The sequence below is a fragment of the Pithys albifrons genome, chromosome 13, assembly GCF_047495875.1.
Source record: "Pithys albifrons albifrons isolate INPA30051 chromosome 13, PitAlb_v1, whole genome shotgun sequence".
Classification (NCBI taxonomy): domain Eukaryota; kingdom Metazoa; phylum Chordata; class Aves; order Passeriformes; family Thamnophilidae; genus Pithys; species Pithys albifrons.
Window position 1 is genome coordinate 15,214,694 of NC_092470.1, and position 20,951 is coordinate 15,235,644.

General features: G+C 42.6%; 1 protein-coding gene across 5 annotated transcripts in view; it reads left to right on the top strand.

The window, feature by feature from the left end:
• SV2B (synaptic vesicle glycoprotein 2B) overlaps positions 1-20,951 on the top strand; it is a 65,695-nt gene that overhangs the window by 16,185 nt on the left and 28,559 nt on the right. For 2 of the 5 annotated variants that reach the window (XM_071568349.1, XM_071568350.1), the window contains exon 2: positions 17,639-18,518. The exons of 2 other annotated variants lie outside the window; for them this stretch is intronic. In XM_071568349.1, the coding sequence (XP_071424450.1) occupies positions 18,008-18,518 (511 nt within the window). In that variant the 5' untranslated portion in view covers positions 17,639-18,007. Of the gene's footprint in view, positions 1-17,638; positions 18,519-19,428; positions 19,500-20,951 lie in introns of those variants that run through there. One more of the 5 variants, XM_071568351.1, reaches the window with a different exon arrangement.

The window sequence follows — 20,951 nt, forward strand, 5'->3', positions numbered from 1 at the left end:
AAGAAGTCTGTTTTTTGACTCTTTTTGCCTGCTTTATTTGTCTGATGAAACAAATAGGCAAGCAAGGAGCATAAAATACTTAAGATTGATTTTTGTAACCTTAAAAGTTATTACCTTGCTTTATAGTAGATTCCCCATTTTCTAGGCTCTTAGTCAGAATCATGTGGAAGAAACAATGTCTGTTCCTATGAGCAGGGCTGTATTTTTAAAGGGATGCAGAAAATAGAGGTAAGATGGTTTTCCTTCAAGTGATATATGGGCTTTTCAATGGTGATCCCCTTTCTATATTATTTTGATTTTACTTTAGGATTGAAATACTGTGGATCTTGATGGTATTTGAATCCAATTGCCTATGTGATTTCTTTATATTTCTGAGTATTGCTTTTATTGTGGAAAGAATAAATGACACATCAGAGTTAAATCTTCAGTCACTGATAGTGTAGCTCGATTTTCTTACTGTTGGGATCAAGCCAAAGGCATAATTATGTTTATCTATGCAACACATATCTCTGAAATCTCCAGCTCACATTGCTCTGGGATCCAAATGCAGGTTATTTTATTACAGCTAATAACCTCTCTAATTAGGAACCTAGTCAAATATCCTCTGATCTTACCCTTCTCAGTGCTGGTCAGCTCAGGGGCTGATTTGGTTTCTCCATCTCTCTTTCCACAGTCTCCTACAGTAAGTAAAGCATGGGTGACTTTTAGCATCCTTTGAAATATAGACACTGCTTGTCAGCGTCCCAGAGCTTGGGGACAAATAGACCAGCAGCATAAGCTGATGTCTCTTTTAAGTTCCTAAAAAGTGTATCAAATGTGTTAAAAAATAAATCACATAGGATGACTGAGCTAGAAAGAAGCCGGGAGGGCAGAAAAGCTGGAAAGCTTTGCCGCCTTTGAGCAGAGAAAGTCAGCAGTGCCTCAGCAATCTGTGGCACAGCAGGCAATTTGTCAGGTTAGTGTTGAAACGAGTCTGAGAAGGAGCTGATCTGTGGCTGGGAGCAGGTGCTGAGGGTTCTGTACAGAAGGATCAGCAGTTTTGCCTTCACTTGACAGCCAGGGTTACTCTACCAGAAGAAATAAGCCCTGTCCACGAGCCAAGGGAGCTCTCTGCATGATGTCATGCTGCAGGGGAACCCCTTGCTGCAGAGACCACAGGCAGCTCTACCCTTCTGCAAAGCAGCAGAGAGAGAAGTAGAAAAGTCAGGCAAAAAATTCTCTACCTGTAGTGGGGTCTATGTCAGCTCGGACTGGCTCTCAGGGAGAAGTGGGTACCCTGAATGAGCAGGGCAGAAGTGGCTCTTGGGCTGTAGGAACACTGGGTTTATAGCAGGCAAATATCAGGGATGAATTTGGGTTCACAAAGCCCTCCTGTTTGCAGTCCACTGTACTGAGTGGCAAACCTGTGCTGGCCACCCAAGTCTGACCACAGGGGTGTTCCCCCAGGATTTGCAACTGTCAGACACAAGAGCAGATTAGGAACCCTCAGGGAGAGACATTTTCTCATTTTCCAACAAGTGACGACAGTAATTTCTAATCAATTAGGGGGAGTTATTTCCCAGAGATAATCCTGCTAATCTCACAGTAGATTTCCAAGGCACATTATTTGCAAACAGGAAACCTATACAATCTTCTCAACTTTGCACCAAGCTCTGGTACCCCAAATTCAGGCACCATGCAGCTGGTGTTGAACAGAGACCTCCTGCAGAGCCTGGATCTTCACCAGCCTGGAAAGGAGAGTCTAGCTGAGGACAGCAGGGCAGGTGATACTTATGAAGTGTGCAAAACTGTCACCTGCATTCTGTAGAGGATGAGCATGACTTTTAGATACCAATTTTTATGAGACAAGGTCTTACTAAAAATACAAAAACACAATGATGCACCAAATGCCTCATGTGGAGGATGTTGTACCTGGCTTGGTTTAGCTGGGAGATTGGCCTTTTCCTCTCTAGTGCTGTGGAAAAAATGCTTTACCTGCACCCTATGTGGTCCTGACACAACAGTGTGTGGCCATGGAAAGCAGTGAACAGTGAATATCCATGTGTCACATCCAGACAGGTGTGGTGGATGGCCCATGAGTGCCTCCACTGAGGACCATGGGCATGGACCAGCATCACAAAGTGTGGAGATCTGGGCAGGACCCAGCCCCAGTCATAGCTGATTAGTAACTATGGAAGCTGCCACTATCCAAGGCATGTTTGACCCTCTGCTTCTCTACAGGCAATAGAGAAATATGTTTTATTTGGAAATAAAAGGTTCTTCCACAGACCAGTTTTAAAACCCATCTCATCTCAATCACAGCAGCAAACCCATTTACTGTGGAACAGAAGCAGGCAGCACTTGGCCCTCTTCCAGCACTGAGCTTGAAACGTAACAGGCACGTCAATGCCTGTAGCTCTCAGCTTTGTGCCATCTCTGGATCAGTTTGTGGTTTTCTGTGGTTTGTGGAAAAGTAGAGACTCAGAGCTGTCCTAGTTCCTTATTCTTTACCTGGACTCCTCATACCCACACCTTGCTGGAGAAAGCTGATGAGTGAATTTAGTATTCAGACAAAGCACCAACTCTACAGCCCTGAAAAACAACCTCCTCTGCAGCACAAACACACCAGTTTTCCCAAGCAACAGCATTTTGGCTGCCCTTATCTGAGATACAACATTGTCTGCCTTTGTTCCAAACTATCTCACGGCATATTTGGAAAGTAGAAAGCACTCAGTCCAGTTCCCAAATGGGAAACAGAGACAGCAGTCACACAGAACCTTACAAAAATTCTGTTGTAGAGAAAGAACTTTCTATACAAAATGTCCAAAATTGATATGCTAATCATGGATCCTTATTCCTCTCCTACCATCACTTTCTCCAGGAATCTCATGCAAGCAAGAGGGGAACTGATCATCTCTTGCCCCTTCTGCCTGGCTTACGGTGGCAGGATCTGTTTCTGCAGGCTTGGCATTCCGGGCTTTGATGCTCTGGTTGCTTGTTTCTGGGTAGCCAGAAAGATTTTGCAGGCACCAGCAGGCTTAATATGCATCACTAAAACACCATCAGAAAGCAGCTTTTTGCCAGCCAAGTATGGGTTAGCTGAAAGGCTTTATATCCACCTGCTGTCTGTTGGCCATTCCCTGGCTCCCTGTCAAGGAAGTTTGATGTTACACTTTAATAAATAAGTTTTGATCATCACCTCCTTCTTGCCACTTTCTTCACCTGGATATTCTATCCTCTTTTACCTGAAGAGACTAGCATGATCTGCCTTGAAGTATTTGTTATCCCCTTGAAATTTGCCAACTAATTGCCCCAGGCTTGTCATCTGGAGGACACCTGCTCTCACACTCCATTTCTTCTTGCCTTCTCCCATATATCATCCAGGGTTCCTGCTTCCAGCAAAAGTCTTGAATTTATTTTATCTTAAGTTTACACTGGGTCTGATAGACTACTTCTCTCTTCCCCCTGGGGAGCAGAAGCCATTGCTGTGATGTCACTGTCTTCCGGTGTCATTTCTGTGTCAGTAGTCCCAGTGTAGCTGTTTAAGGGAAAGGCACTTTACAGCCTTGCTATTACTGTTACCCAGGACTGACTGCCCAGGAAACTGCTTGGGATCCCCTCTCTAATAGTTGGCACCAGCAAATACAACCAAGAAAATATCTTGGTGGACAGTTACAGAACAGTTGACACCAAAGTGAATTTCTCATGGTGTCTTGAAGAAGAACTCATTTCTCCCAGTAGAAATAAAACATTGTAGAAACTCAGATGAAACTCACGTTCTCCTTTCCCTTAAATACATCCAATCCCTGCTTTTAATGCTGCCAAAACCTTACCTTTTATTGGCAGGAGCCCCACAGGTTAGTGTGTAGGTAGGGATTTCCTTGTGCAAGATTTCTATCTCTTGCCTTTCAAATTTCCGTAATGTTCATTTGTCTTCTATTAAGAGACTGCAAGTCCATCTCATTTTACATGTTTAGGACAAAGAGACTGATTTTTTTTTCTTTTCTCAGCAATTGCAAGAGAGAGTTTCTGTGTCCCAAAACATGCTTGGGAAGAGAGCCCACACATAGGGTACAGAAGGCAGATACTGCGTGGAGACCCCTTAAGGAGCCTGCTGCCTCATCATGCCTTCCCTTCCACCCAACACTGGGCTCAGGTGCAGATCTGGCAACCACTTGGCCACCAGAGCCGTCTGCCAGTGGGTGACTTCAGCCAGCCCTGAAAAGACAGCTCAGAGGAGCGTTGCCAACTGACTTGGGGTTGAAGGGAGGAATGAAAACAGAGCTCTGTGCAGGGGCTCAGGGCGTGATCTCTGCAGCTTGGTGAGGAGGAACAGCATCAACAGTAGGAGTAAGTGTGAGCAACACATTTCAGGCTACAATGGGCTGTAGGCACTGCTAAATTCCCCTGTGAGTCTTGGGGAAAGCAGGAGCTAGAGGAAAGCCCGCACTCTCTGATCCCAAACATGTGCTCATCAGAAGCCAGGTGGAGGGACACTGCTGTGGGGAGAGTTGGCAATAGGGGGGCACTTGAATCCTGAATCCTGGCAGCCAGTCCATAGCATGCTTTTCGAGGATAGACTTCCACACTCTTTGGGGCCTGTTGTGCCTGGCTCTGCAGCACACAGAGCACGGCCAGCTCTCCTGAAGTTCAAGACTATCAAAATGACAGTCGAAAGGATGAGGAGTCAAAATGTCCCTGAGGAGACTGGCAAGGTTTGATCTCAGCATGTCAGGGTGCGAACTGGAAGCTGGGCAACAACACGCTGAGAGACGAAATCCTCAGAAGGGGCCCCGTGCAGCTGCCCACCAATATCCCTCAATCCACCTGCTGACAAGAGCCGTGTTCCAGCTGAGGTGTGGAGAGGCATGAGGGACAGGGTGTCCTGGTACAAAATAGCATTTTGCAAGCAGGCTCAAGAGAAGTGGAGAATAGCCAACATGTACTTGAGGCAGGTTCCAGATTCCCAACAGGAAAGAAGATGCCGAAGTTCCTTACTGCTTAAATTTTGCTAAAAGCCATATTCCTCCATTAAACTCACTTCCAAGGAGGTGACAGATGGAATTTCTGCTGCACAGCCCCTTTAGGAGGCTTGGGCTAGGTTAAATAGATTGGGCTTTGGGAGCAGGTAGAGGGATTTCCCCCCATTTCAGTATTTGCAGGAAGGAACATGCTGGGACCAGGGACAATGAGGACAGATCAAAAGATACTTGCCCTCCCCTCTGAATGCTAGAGCATCTCCTTTGCATAGGAATGCTAGAATTTCAGGATCTCTCTCCATTGCTTTCCCATTTTTAGGGAGCCTCATGACTATTAGTATCCTTATTATCATGTCTTCTTTGGCTAGAACTGAAATAAGAGGAACCGAAGGAGAACCATAAAACAGGCTGGAAGAATCACTGATTCTTATTGGAAGCAGTACATTGGAGGTCATTCACAGGAGACTGTCCTTGCCAGGTTATTTCAAGATCACACTAGTCTTGGCGAGAGCAATCTGAAGTGCAGAAAGGTGAATTTTTGAGCTGTCCATCAAGAGTAACGAGGGTTAAATTTTTCAGTTGTGCATGTGTTTTCCGTACATGATCTCTGACATGTAAAGAAAACAAGTTATTTCTGCTATTTTTCTGGCAAACATCTCAACCTAAGAGTAACTAAATGTCTTGTCTAAGGTTAATCAAGCCATTTGTGGCATGAGGGAAATCTACACAGAGTTCTTGATGTTGCTCGAGGTACTAAACCATCTTTTCTCTAACCAAACTTGTGTGAGTCCTAACAAATGTCTGCACAGGCATGTATTTTTCCAGCTGCTTCTTTTTACCCTTTTCGTATTTTATAAAAGAACTCCAGGTAAAACATAAGCAGAAGTTGCCTGAATTCAACTCTGCTGGCATAAATTACCCTGACGGCAGTCTGACTTTAACTCCCATCTGTACTGTCGCGCCCCTGCCCACAAGCATGAGTCACACTGAGCAATAAATAACAGCTAAATCCTTCTTCTGCCTTGACAGGTGATTCTGAGGATTTTCTCTTTGCGTACACATGAGCTATAGTGCTATAGTGTGATGATGTATTATGGCTATTAATTTAGGGAGATGAAGCTTTTTCATCATTAATGTCCAATTTGAGTGTAGGAATTTATTAGACTGTTTGGAAATCAAATGCAGAGCCTTCTCAGTGCTCTGAATTGGAAAGCCTAATTGCTTTTTTTCTTTTCTTCCTTTTACTGACTCAATGCAACATTGATTTCCAAGACTGGCTACTCCAGCTATGGTTATGCCTTTTCCTCTCCCTTGCTTTCTGCCCTTCATTGTCACCTGCCTTGTGCCTCCTCCTTTCCTATGTCTCATGCGCTGTTGTTGCTTTCTCTCATTCTTTGTCTCCTGCAGTATCTGCTCCTTGTTTCAGTGGTTTCCTCTTTTCTTTCCATATCCAACAGAGGCACGAGCATCACTTCAAAAGACTGTGAGACAGTAGATGACCCATGGCACAGCTGAAAACCACATGACTTTGGGTTGTAAAGATACTGCCCAAGCTCAAGGTTCTGTGTAAATGAGCTGCTCTTGCAAAGAGCTATCCTAAAGACTCCTGCAGGAAAAAGAAAGAAATGTGGGATGCTTAAGAAAAAACTCTGCCAAGCAGTCCAACTTTCCATAATGTTAAGGGGCTCATCATATGTGCTCAAATTAGACACACTCCTCTTTGCAAGTGCAAAAAAATCTCCTGAGGACTCTTGAGTTGCAATCCTTTATGGATCTAAAACACAAGTATAAATGTATACTTGCTATATGCCAGGTCTTCTGTTGCTGTTAAGTCAGTGCCAACATATTCCAGGTCCTATGGCAATTTTAGTTTGTGCATCTAGTCAATTAAAAAAAAATCTATTTTTATTATTTCTTCGAGATGCTGATTTCTAAAGCAGGTTCTTCAGAGGCCTGAAAATCTGAAATATGCATAGTACAGCCTCCCAGCCAAGAAAGGCTTTACAAATCGTCTTCTTACAGAAGAAGACATGACTTTGTGGGTATGTGTGTGCCACAGTGATATATGTGGGGTACATAGTGAATTTGATAACTAGATAATGGAATCTGTTGCTACAATGTTCAGGTTTACCCAGTAGTGGTTTATATAGTAATAATAATAATAATAATAATAATAATAATAATAATAAAGAAGTAAAACTTATCAAAATGCTATGAACATGAATGAAGCAAAACCATCTGCCAATATTTTCCCTGCTACTTAACCTTGAGGGGATTCTCATATTGAATGTCTCTTTAAATTTGCTTCTGCTTTCACTTGCATTTCTCCACAGGCAAGGTGCATAATGAACAGTGCATTTGCAATTTTGCAAGCTCTTGAGACCACAAAACTATTGTATTGGACATCTTATGCAGAAAAAAAAGAGGCTGGATTTCGTTTGAGAGCCATCCCTTTTCCTCAATCTCAGTCTCAATCTCAGCACCATAATAACTGTGCTCCTCAGGCTTGATCTTTGGACAGTCCCAAAGGGGATCAAACCTATTAAAGAGCATGATGGAAGCATAAGGTTGGCTATGTCTGTGACAGGCTAAGGGGCATTTCTTGGAATGAGCAAGAATTCTGGCATGACCAGTGTGTTTGTACACTTCACTGAAGCTGGCAAGCAACTGTCTCAAAAGGCTGAGCATCCTGGGCTGGGAAAGAGCTGTTCCTGTTAGCAGGAGCAATTTCCAGCAGGGAGATCTCTCAGCCTGTGGAAATGTCTCTGCTACAGCTCTCAGTTAACACACTCTGATACCATGTTGGAAACAAGGAATAACCCTGCTATGGCTGCTGTGAGGTGCAGTGAATGATTTGTCCTTCTGTCTCCATTTGTGGGGAGGTTTATGAGTGCCCCAGCAATGGGAAGGTGATCATGGACAGTAAGTGATGGTGCTTTTCAGTACCTGAAACACTACAGTCACTTTCCATCTGAGATCAGAGATGATGAGACATCCTGGCCGCAGCACTGTGGTAATGTTGGGCAAAGGGTCATTTTGTGGCACAACACACTGAACACACTTTGGCTGCATGGGTCCAAAGGAAAGGGGGAACTTCAGGCTTCAGCAAGGCAGAAAGGAGGGAAAGACAAGAGCAGGGAGTGATGGGGGAAAACAGACACAGTAGACCACAGTGCTGTTCTGTTAGGTAGAGACAGTAGGAAGAATTAGGTATTTAATGAAGATACTTACTCAAAATCCCTTCTGAAAGAAAGCAGTACTTAGAAATCACTCAGGGTTATGTCTGCTTTCATGACTCCGTCACTGGAACAAATCTATTCATCATAGCCATGTATTAATGAATTAGTTAATTAAGTGGCTCATTATTTAATAACTTAGGTTCCAAGTGTGATGAAATAAAAGTCCCCTTTGTAGCCAGAGGCACATCTTTGCCAATAAGCTAAGCAGTTAACAGTTAATAAGGCATATTTGCTGTCGACACTGGCAGAATCTGCTGAATTGCAGACAGTTTATTTCCAAGGTTATTGCTTACACTCTTCTCTGGGTGCTTGTCAGGTCTTCCAAGCCCAGTAAGGTTAAACCTAATAAGCTGTCCAAGGACAAACACACGTAGGAATGCTTAAATTCATTAAAGGGCACCAGGGCACCATTGTTTCTGAACCAACACCGAATTACCTATGGGTTTACACTGCCAGGTGCAATGCTGATAGAGAGGTTGGTTTATTAATAAGCAGTAAAGCCTCAAAGATTTTAGCTTGCTAGGATATATAAAAAGACAAGGACATAACAGAAACATATGTTGGTTACTTGGCACTGATATTGCTCCCCTAGGTGATCTTGGGAAAGCTCGTTGATTTACATCTGCACTGGGACATCTCTGAATATTACTTGGCATCCAAGTTGGTGTTTGTGCCTCAGCTCCATATAAAGGAAAAGATTTGTGGGGCAGCCAAGCTCACCGTTACCTTGGACATCATCTCAAGGATAGCTGGGTGTGAAGGCTGGAGTAAAGCCTTAGCTTGCTGGTCCACAGGTGCCCTGAGAGAATGGGATACAGCACAAAACACTTCCTTTTCAGTGCTCAGATTAAGTTCTAGTCTCTCTCTGCCTTGAGTCATGACATGCAAAACAAATCTGAGAACTTTTCCCAGCCTTTTATGGGAGCTGTGGGCTGCTTAGGTACTGTGATAATGGGAGAGAAGAGGAATTAGATATTTAGAAGTTCAGAGACTATGAATGTTTTCTCAGCTAAAAGATTGCTAATCTCAATAAGATGGACAAATTCCAGTGCAGGCATATGCATTTCTAAGTTTTCTTTGAGTAAATTATCATCTTCACAAAACTCCAGCACTTAAAACTAGACACTCCTTTCCCACCAGTCCCCCTGCTGTGATTCTCCCCCATCCCCTGTGGTTTTGTTCTTTTCCCCTTCATCACCTCCCTTCTGACTAAGCTCTGAGCTGTGATTTATCCCTGTGTTTGCTCCTTGAAGCAAGTCTGTTCATTATTTATTAGCTACCATACTCTTACACCATCTGTCTCAACTCATTATCCATATTCAACTTGTCAAATCGACCTTTTATGGCCTTTCTCTGGAATCCTAATGTGTAGTCTGTCCCTCCTTATATAGCTTTGTGTTGCTAAGCCATTGCTTTCCAACCCCTACTGTTAAGCATTTCTCTCTATATCTATCTCACAAACACTCAACTTGATAGTCTGTGTCCCTAACTTCAGAAAAGCTGTGTATTCTGCTTGAATGATGCTTGTTCCTTATTTCATCTGCTGCAGCACATACTATCTTAGATATGACCTTTAAAGTGTCTGCACCAACAGCGTATCAGACTTTAGGGTATCATCTCTCTCTAACAGTCTGGGGGACTTTCTGTCCCTTAGTTCATATCATGCCAGAGTGAATTACAAGCTGAATCCAGCCCACAGGCACTTTGCAGTGAGAGTCACCACCACATAAGGCATTCTAGCGTCCAATGTGCTGGACACCAAAAATCTTCCCCAGTGGGATGGGTTAGTATGCAAAAATGTAATGGCATTGAAGCAGTGCAGCCAGATTCTTACTCAATATAAATCAGGACGGCTCAAACACAACTGAAGTATTCTTGTTCATACCTCATCCATCTCTGCTGCCAAATTCAGCAGCTATTGTAAGTGCTTCATCTTCAAACATGATAGTTTCTTTTCACAGAAAAATGTGTTGTGTAGCAAAGTAATGCAGGACTCTGGGACCAAATCCCACAGTAGATATTTTGTCCTGGTGGAACATACATAACGTGCACCTGCCCTGAAATGTGTAAAACCCAACACAGATCAATAGAGGTTATCCAGGAACCGTAAGACAACTTCAGTTCAATAGACTCTGTAGCACCGAGTTTTGAGGTAAAATGCTTTCTCTGATAAATAATCAGATCTGCTGGTAACACATTAAATTGCTCCAGTTCTGGTTTTCCTGCATTTCTTGACATAGCAGGGCTGCATCAGCACCAATCTTTTTCCAATCTACAGTGTGGGAAAAAGTGAATAAATGATTCCTGTCCTAAGACACTGGCAACATCTTTGAGCAAATCAATGATTTTTACACTGAACAGAGGACTTTTACCCTATATGTCCTACCTGCACTGCAGGGGAGCAATCAGTAGGTGCCATCTGTAGTGCTGAAAGTCAATTCTTTGAACTAGATGATTTCAAGTCAATGACTTTCAAATAACTTGCTGTTCTTTACAGAATCTGTGGCACAGATATCTTGTTTAATAAGCTCCATGGAGAGTTTTTGAACCTCTGTTACATATCTATCAAATAATTTCTTAATAATAGAAAAAGTCTCAGGAGAAACTAGTTTTTATCCTAAGTTTTCACTTAATACAGTGCTCTCCTCTGAAGTTGCAACAAAAGACAGCTCTTTATCTAGAGTTCAAAGCAAGCTCTTTTTAAGGTAGGCTCTGCTACAGACTTTGATTTTTAAATCTCTCGTTGCCCAGACCCAGTTAGCCTTCTGTAAGTGTTTGCAGACAGTTGATTGTTGTAGCCATTAACACAAATTTATACCTGAAAAACATATATTGATATGCCCTCACATGTAATCTTGGTGTCTTTGATGCCAAAGTAGCTCATTTTTGCTTCCAGCTACCATTTCACTGATTAAGAGGACTAGAAAACTCACATACCTGCCTTGATTTTTCTGTACAAGAGCAGAAAAGAGACCTGAGAAATCTTGTCTGGAGCTGATATTCCTCCAGATGCAAGGGGTTTTCAACCTGCAGCTGTGATACAGTCCTCCCTCAAGAATGATGGATGACTGTGGTTGCTTTTGGACATTAATTGGAAGGACAAATTTGACTTCCAGTCTTACAAAATGGGAGAGGAATCAGAGGGGTTTTTCCTAGTGATATCCATCTAAATGGATATGGATGATCTCTTATCCATCTAAACTCATATATAAACTTGCATCCCAAGGTCTGACGTGTGTTTCCAAAACAAGAGTCCAGGTCTTCATCTGATTAAATCACACGAATTCACTGGCCAGTGTTCAAATCTGAGAACATCCTACTGGAAATTCCCCAGGGACTCACTGCTCATCACTACCATCTGATTAGGATATTTGATGGAAAGGCAAAGTAAGGTGACTGCTGAAGACTTGCAAGACATGTGACCTATTTTGATACAATTATCCCCTTAAATAACAGCTAATAATTGTTTGGGATTTGGTTTGATTTTTGTTGTTTTGTTCGGGGTTTTTTTTTGATTGAGTGAAGTCTTCCACAGCCACCTTCTTCCAAAAGTGTTTTGGAATCCTGTGTTCTGAGATTTTTCTCCCTGTTGTTTTGGCGGTGAAAGAGAAATGCAAAAAGTCAAGCAAGAATTGATAAGGCCAAGGGCTGTGCTCTAACAGAGATGGCACAAGATGCTTTTATAATCCTTGGATATGAAGGCAAGAGCTACTGTTATTACAAAGCAGTAGATGTTATCTTTTTTCCACAGTTTTTGGATCAATAATATGTCAGGGCTTCCATCTCTCTTTGGCCATTTCCCCATTTATTCTGAGCATAATTTGGACCATTAATCCCTGTTCTTGCTCCTTGACTTCTCATTTTACTTGGTTTCTACCTCTCTGCATTTGAAGCTGCCTCATTTCCTTTTTCTAATTTTCCTCACATATAAATTCTCTTCAGAGCATTCTGCTTTTCCCTCTGCAGGATCTTTGCCAAGAAGCCAGTGTTGCCATCTGTCCAGAAAAATGATGATATTGCTCAGCTCTCTTCTGGATGTTGCATTGTGTGGCTGCAGCAGCAATTTTAATGCTAGGGGGAAAAAAATAAAAAAGAAAAAGAAAGAAAAAAATCAGAGGCCAGTGGAAGAAAAGCTCTTTTCTGCCTTAGAGAGGTCAGATACTTTTAGTCCTATGCATACAAACAGCAGGATTACTTTTCTTGTATTATATTTCTCTATATTGCCTTCTTAAAAATGCATCTGATAATTTTACATCCATGAGAGCAAAATTGGAGTTCCTTTTACAATTTTTATTGATAAGAAAATGTCCTTTTTTAAAACCTGAATTACTAAGGGGAAAAATATTGGTTTCAACAAAGGTTTCTAATAAAAAATGGATAAAGCAGCTGACATTATGGTATTTCTTAAATGAAATATTTGGTTTCAGTTTGTAACAACTCTCCATGCACCTGAGGTTTTTTGTGCCAATGAAAAGGGCAACCTTGTACAGTTTAAGATGAAACATTTTTAATGGGTCTGATCGAAAGCAAACTTTTGTGAGTTATGGGATTGCAGACTAATTTTTTAGATTTTTAGAAAACTATTAGTATGTGTAGTGGTTAGAAAGAGGAAAAATTTCAAAATTCTTTTGAGGAAAAATAGCAGTTTTCTTAGGAGGAAAAAAAAAGCTGAACTTTAAGAGTTCAGTGAAAATCTGATGAAGACTCTTGACAACTTTTCCCCAATTTCTGATCTATTTAAGATTTTGGGGGCACAAGTTGCCATCTATTTATATAGCCACACCTGCAAGGGATTTCAGCAGCAGGTCTGAAACTCCCACAGAGGAAGGCTCTGCTGTTCTGATGTGCAGTCTTGAAGGACACAAAGATGCCAAGAACACAAGGGGCAGAGCCCAGGATGCTCGGCCTGCTACACAGTTATCCATCATGGCTACAGTTCTCAAATTGATAATATTGGTGTAGTTGCTGACTGCCCAAAATCCAGAATGATGCTCCCCTAGAAGCCATGATTTTTCAGGCACCTCAAAAATCTGGCCCTTCATGTGTACAAATGGATTCATTAATTGTATCTTCATTAAGAATCTGAGATTGGAACTTCACAGAAACCTATCTACACCATTTTCTTTCGTATTTTGGTGAGGGAAATTTCTTCTCAGGAATTTTTTTACAGTCAGCTTTGTGACTGCAGAGTGTCCTTATGGTCACTGTAGGATCTGGGCATCTTCCCATTGCTGTCAGCAGAAAGCAGCTCTAGGGGTGAGGATGTTTTGCAAGAGGAGTCGCCCTTCAGGCAGAATATAAACTGCTCTGCCATCTGTTTTACAAAGATTATTCTGATGAAAACTAAAGATCCCCTGAAAACACTTTCATGGTGTCCCTGTACCGCTCCTTCTCCTCAGTGTTCAAATAACCTCTCCCTTCAACTGTTGATATTGAGAGTTGTCCCTTTCTGAGCACACAAAGATCCTGGACAGCAGCTCCCAGCCTTGTCTCTCTCACCCCTGCATACATGCCATGTATGTGCACCCACAGTTCCTTTCAGCTTATGTTCCCACAAAGCAACAACCTCACTCTCTTTACTTTTCCCTAAACTCCATCATGCCCCAAGGTTCAATATTTCATAAGAAATCCCCACTCCATATCTGCCCTGCTCACTAATTTGCTGTGATGTCTGTTCTCTGCTAGAGCTCAGCTCTCTGCCAAGCCCTGGGCTCTCTTCATTTAGTGCCAGGTGCAAGAAACTCACTGTTCCCTGCATCCCCTCCAAGCTTTGCTGCCCTTCAGCCCCCAGTTTATCACCTCAGCATGCCAGACCTACCTTATATGCTCTCTCACAGGGGCAAATGCGGGTGTTAAGTTGCTTTTCCTAAACATCCCTTTTCCTAGAGTAGATACTGTTTCTATTATGAGGATATCCAAGACTTCAGGTTACTATTTTAAGTCACACATCTCAAGTGACTGAATTTCTGGCTAAGTATGCAACATCTGAACTGACTAAAGAGCTAAAGAGTGCAGGAAAACTGCATGGTGCATGGTGTGCTTTGAAGAGTTGCTGTTAAATAAATTAAAGTGTGCAAGATGCTAGACTAGGTGAAGGAGGCTTGTAGCATCACGATAACTGATGTGATGGGCTGTGGGGAAATAAGTTTAAGGTAAATGTGACACAGAAGATAGATTAAAAGCTATCGTGCAAAATAAGGGGAAGAACAAGCAAGGTAATACATTGAGAAAGAAATGCTGTGCTATGGAGAATTACAAATAAGGAAAGGAACTGAATTCCCATGTATTCCAGGTTTTTGTGTCCAACACTCAGTTTCATGGGCTACCTTGGAGAGACCCAGAATGAGGATTTGCTGCCTCTGCCTTCCCTCCCCTGCAGACTCTGCCTTATGGAGCCTGACATTTTTTGTGTGTTTAAATCTCACTTCGATGTCTCAGAAAGGGAACTATCAATTTAAAACGTCCCAAGGTTGTAATAGAATCACTTAGGTTGGAAAAGACCTCTAAGATCATCGACTCCAACCATTAACCCAGCACTGCCAAGCCTACAACTAAATCAAGTCCCTAAGGACCACATCTGTCTTCAAAGTCCCTGCAGGCCTGGTGACTCCACCACTGCCCTGGGCAGCCTGTTCTCGAAAACCCTTTTGATGAAGAATTTTTTCCTAATACCCAGGCTGAACCTTCCCTGGCACAACTTGGGGCCATTTCCTCTTGTCCTGTCTCTTCTTATCTGGGAGAAGAGACTGACACCCACCCTACCACAACAGGCTCAGTGTGATGTGTATATTTGTCTCAAGCTCTCATGCATCACTGTGAAGGGTAATTATAGTAATCCAAGCCTGCCATCTCTATGACACATCATGATTTCGCATCTAAATGCTAAATGGGGCTGTTAATGTGAGCGACTGAAGCTCAGCTTGAGTGAAAGGGTGTTAAAGAATTGGGTCTAGAGTGAGTCAGCCTGTGCATCTGTGGAAACGAAAGGAAACAAGTGGTGTGAAGTATGAAAGTATTACATTGCAAAGCCTGAAGTTTCAACCTGCCTCTGGGCACTGCCCCTTCTCCTAGGGTGATCCCAGAAAATATCCATCGTACAGAATGAATGGGAACCAAAGGGACTATTACTTGCCATGGCCTCCTCTCTAAATCACATGTTCTTCCTCACACAGGTGACTGTCACTGGTCTATGAGACTCATCAGCTCATGTTATTCTTCCTTAGGCTGCCCAAGATGTGATTCCATTCCATAAATACCAATCTTTGTGTGTCAGTGAAAGAGCATGGCTGTTTTCAGTAGGTTTTATCAAAGTTTGTGATCTTGGTCCTGTTGTTGTGGGAGGTAAAGAGCCCAGCTTCCAGCCTCAGCAGCTTTTTAATGTAATACAAAAAGATGTCCAGCGCTTAGTCTTTAAGAACATACTTTTACCTCTTGAAAAAGCAGGTGTAAGGTGAGTAATACAGTCTGTAAAGACTTGGAATCTGATCAGTTCTCTTATTGATCAGTAGTGTTATTATTACTTCATTTCCTAAGATGCATTTCCAATCTAATTCTGCAGCAACTAGAATGGGACAAATACAGTGAGGTCACTGTACTTCCTGCTCTAACATCTGAGGTCGCTTATCATCTGGCAGCAGATGATATTTAAAGACTTCCAAACCAAGGCCCAATGTTCCTTAGCACATATTGTTCTTTTCTTTCTTGTTTGTTTTTTTTTATTTTTTAATAAATTGCTCTTCTGCCTACTTTTCAAAAGAAAATATGTCTCTGGAACTCCATTTTACTGCCTTGGAGAACATGATGTTCAGTCATGACACAAGTCTTTGTGTAATCAAGAAAGTTACTTTTAGACTTGAAGGTTCTGAGACTCAAAAGTATTTTCAGATTATTTAACCATTTAAGGTGACACTCCAGCATTGAAACAAGAGCTGTAGAACTCACTTAAGTGCTTCTGATGGCTCTCAGTTGTATTAGCTCCCCTGCACATTAACAACTCCATTGCAATGCAAATACTTCACTGGGCCTTCCATTATAGACTCAAAATGATCAGAATGCCTTTGTGATTTTTTTTCCTTTGCTCGTTGCTCTTTTCGAGCCCTGTAAGAAGGCCCTGCTGCCTTTTTCACTTCATGCAAAATGTATGGGGTGTGATTCAGCATAAAGAAAGGGAAGAGGAAGCACGTTGAATGCAGTGACAAATAGCAGAGGGGCAGAGAAAAGGAAGATGCTCTGGCAGGGTCTGCAGAGGCTGTGTTGTAATTATGTGCCATAAATATAAAGGTAGATAAACAGAAATGGAGAGGAAGCTTTTATGAAGTTTCTTGGAGCAGCTGTCATGAACAGCACAGGCAAGGCATGGCCATTAATCCATGCAGAGAAGTCAAGCCTCTGCTCCTTCCCTACTGTAGGCATTTGGACTGCCAGAAAATCACAGCATTTGCAGCAGGAGTGATGCCCTTGTGAGCATTTTGTGAGAATGCTACTGAATTTCTCTTCTGAAGTAATTTTAGCTGCATATGGCACTGTTATTTACAGTGTGTGCGTTTCTGTGCGCTTCTATAGGTCAACTGACTGTGTAGGTAACACCACCCACATATACACAGACATGTGCCTGCCCATGTCAATCCATAGCTAATTTACACTTTATTTAGGCAAGCAGCTCAAAGCTTAAAGCAAAGTCCATGTTCTGTGCATGCCTACGCTGTGCTGGCTCCTCTAGCGTGACTGCACTCCATTTCCCACGTGTGTCTCCTTTCAAACTCTGTGTCTACAGCTGTGTGTGGCAACAAATGCAAGGGAACACTGGAGAGCCAGCTGGCTGGAAAACGCTTGAAAAATAATGGAAATCAGGTGTTCAGAATATGTGTTTAGATGTGTTTTGGCTTCCCTTAGTTCTCCCTGCAGAGAGCAATGATTTTGTATTAGCTTTGTTTTTGCTCTCTGTGAAAATCATTCTCTCTTGATGGTTAGATATGAGAAGAACAGAGCTTGGTGTGACTTTTAGTGACTTTATCTTGGCAGACACTGCGTGCAAGTTGTACATCTGTCATACAGATGGAGAGACACTAGGGAAAAAAAAAAGAAGCCAATAAATAAAATCAATTTGGGGATCTGGATGAAAAAGAAAACCAAGATCATATATTGTCTCATTATGATGTTAGCCAGTTGCAGAGATGAGTGTACTCTGAGTAGATGGATAGAAACATATTTATCAACCTGAGAGGTCTGTTCCAGCAACCCAGCCTAGTCTCCTCTTCTGTTCTCTGTGGAAACTAGGACCACATGTGGGAGGCAAGACTTCTAGGAATGACAGAAAACATTCGTCTGTTGCCATATTTTTTCAATGGAAAAGCATGTATTCAGAACGTTGGGTATTAAAGTCAGTGCATATGTGCTTGCAAGTTTACTGCTGTCTCACTGCTATTGTTTCCTCTTTGTCAGGATATGACCTTCACCGCCACAATGAATCAGGAAAAACCTGGCAAATCCTTCTAGTTCCCTGTCTGTGCAATTTGCTGTTCCCTTGCTGTTCCCCAGACAGCAGCTTTTCTCACCTGAAACACAGAAGCCAGCAAGTCACAAATGACAGCAGAAAAGTGAAGCATTATCAAAAGCTGTGTGAGACTCTGTCAAAGAGAACCTCTATATAGTAATTCTCTTTCTGAGCCTGGGAAGCTGTGCATCCCATCAGATCCAAAGAACAGAGTGAAGATATGCTCAAGTAACCAACACCAGAAATTGCACAAATCTATACGTATTTTAGAGTCTCTACACACTGTGATCTACAGCATTTAGAATTCTCCATTCAGAATGGATGATGGATATAGAAACACAAACCTCTATCAAGGGGGAAGGGAGGCAAACCAAGTGTCAGATGACTACAGGTACCAGGATGGTAACTATGATGCTTCCAATGATGGCTACTACCATGGCGGGGATGAGCCTGCTCATGAAGAAGATGCCCAGAGTGATGTTACAGAAGGCCATGATGAGGATGATGAGGTCTATGAGGGGGAGTACCAAGGGATCCCACACCCTGATGACATTAAAGAGAAGCAGAAGAAGCGAGCTCCTGCTGTGGCTGATGAGTACAGAGACCGTGCTGACCTTATGGCTGAGAGGATGGAGGATGAGGAGCAACTTGCCCATCAGTATGAGAACATCATTGAGGAGTGTGGCCACGGACGGTTCCAGTGGACCCTCTTCTTTGTTTTAGGCTTGGCACTGATGGCAGATGGGGTGGAGGTGTTTGTGGTTGGATTTGTTCTTCCCAGTGCTGAGAAGGATATGTGCTTGTCCAGTTCAAACAAAGGGATGTTGGGTAAGTGCCACTGGCAAACAGCTCTTCTAATGCAGTAAATACCAGCTGGAGCATCTTTTCCTACTGACCAGCTGATTTCAGGATCTTCTGATGACTCTCTACTTGTGTTGTATGTCATGCATAGTCATGCCTAGGTGGATCTGACTTGAGAGGGGTTCACATGCTGCTCCCAAGAGCAGAATTGTACTGAATGTGCTGTGGGTCCAATGGTGGTTCTGAGCAAAGCAGCTTGTAGTCTGCAGGTCCATAGGGCAAAACTCTAAGGGATGATCAAGGACAAATAAGTGAAAAGTTAAAAGTGGATCTAGTGACTCAGAATTCACAGCTTTTAGAAAGTACAGGTTTCCCTTTCCTTCAACCAAAGTTCCAACTGGCAAATCAGCTGTGCAGTAGGTTCTTTCTGCATGATAACTTCTCAGCCAGAGCAGTTTGCTCAGATGTCCTGGATCAGATGTAGCCAGTGGAGGTTTCTGTTTAGATCTGTGGAATGAAATATAAGTGCTGCATGTGGATTAAAGGCTGAGGCTACTGGCAACATCCCTTTTGCATCACTATTGTCATCTCCCCGTGGTCAAAATACAAAAGCTTAGTTATTGAGAGTGAGACTGGGTGGAAAGGTTTGGATGAACAATTTTTTCCTTCAACAATAGGCAAGCCAAATTCCATAAGCCAAAGACAGCAAAGCCTCCCACATTTCCAAGAATCAGGAAAGTATCCAGCATGGCCTGTAGTGAGAGACAGTCACGCAATAGTACAGCACATCTGGAAGGAAAATAAAGTAGCTCTTGGAGTAACTGCTTTAGGAGAAAAAGACTGTGTCTTGATGGACATGTACTGGGATTGTAGGGGAATCATCAGGGCCTGCAGCTCACACATTCCAGCCAGAAGTCCTACCTGGTGTGTGGTAAATGCAGATTTGGAACTAGACCCCAGCCCTTGACTCCATTCTACTTGTATTACTTCATGAGACAAAGGCAATAGGTAACTATCCCTATATAGACCTGATGTCCTGAGTTCATTAACACTTTTCTGTGTCTGCTTTTTCCTTTGAACTTGAGCATCAGGATGTTTCTTTCTATAATGAGCTACGTTTGTACTTAGTTTTAGCCTTAAAAAGTTTACTAACTATTTTTACTTCACAAACCCCCTAAAAATTCTAGCTCGTAATATCTCAAGTCAGATGTCTAAAAGCAAACTGCTCACAATTGGATCCTGTTTTTAAAGGCACTTTAGAATTCACCAGCTCCCTGCGGTACACCAGGCTTGGTGTCTTTTCAGTGATGAGACCTTTTTTGAAAAGCAGGTCATTTATTTTGGTGACACTATGAAAACTGAGATCTTCTGAAACTCTGACCCCATAAATATCTCTCTGTAGTGCTCAAACTCTGCCAGGCACCTGAATGAGAAAACTTCAAATGTCACAAGAAAATCTGTCTTTGAAGTATTTCTGGCCCAGCCACAGGTAAAAATGAACACTAAATCTCCCCAGAGAGCTCGTTCTGCTTTTTCCAGCTCAGTATTTGCAAGGCTGAAAGTTCAGAGTGTTCTGATAAGCTCTGAATAAATAAGGAGACATTTGGGTCCATATCCAATCCCAGCTCCAACCTCCTGCGCACTAACTGAGCTAATCTGGGACTGCTAATGAGGGGAAAAGAACTCTTCTTGCTGCCTTTCCTGCCCACTTTTTAAGACAACTTGTGAGAACCTGGTTTGGCAGAAAAATTTCTTCCATCCTCAGCTTGTTTGTTTGGGGGATCTGCTGTCAAAACTTGTATTCACACTATTTCATGGCTTCAGTATGAGGGGAAAAAAAGAATTTTCCTAAAAACAATAAAAGTTGGTTCATGTTAGTTTGGGTCAGGGAGGAAAAGGGATGTATATGGTTGCACTCAGTTGCTACTGACTGGTGGTATACATGGGGCAGATCTCTGATCCAGTCCATCCTATTTGGTTAAACACACTTTCTTGCCTGCTGAGTATTTCTCTGATGCTGGATCGGAGGTTTGTGAGATGACTCTTGGTGAAAATGAATGAAGTGTGGCTTGAAAAGTTTTAGATTGCACACAGACTGATAGAATAATGAATGTCCAAGGAATCAAGAAGTGAGAGTGTGAGGAGGCCGGAGTGGGTATGGGGTTGCTGGAGGGCATAAGAAGGGAACAGTGCAGGTCTCTGGGTCTGGGCTTTCTGCCAAATGAAGGGGGACAGCAGCAGGGGACAGAGGTTGTTGGAGGTTTGACCAGCTGCAGTACAGTGCAGGGACATGAGGTGTGAGTGCAGATCTGTCTCCTGCACAGCCTGGTGTCCCAAGTACTGCCCCTGCAAGAAGGTTTCATCCCTTTTCTGAGCAGCTGTGGCATGATAGAGACAGATATCAGCTCTTGAAGGAAAAATGGGGAAGCCCCATTGCTGGAGACAAGAACATAATCTTCA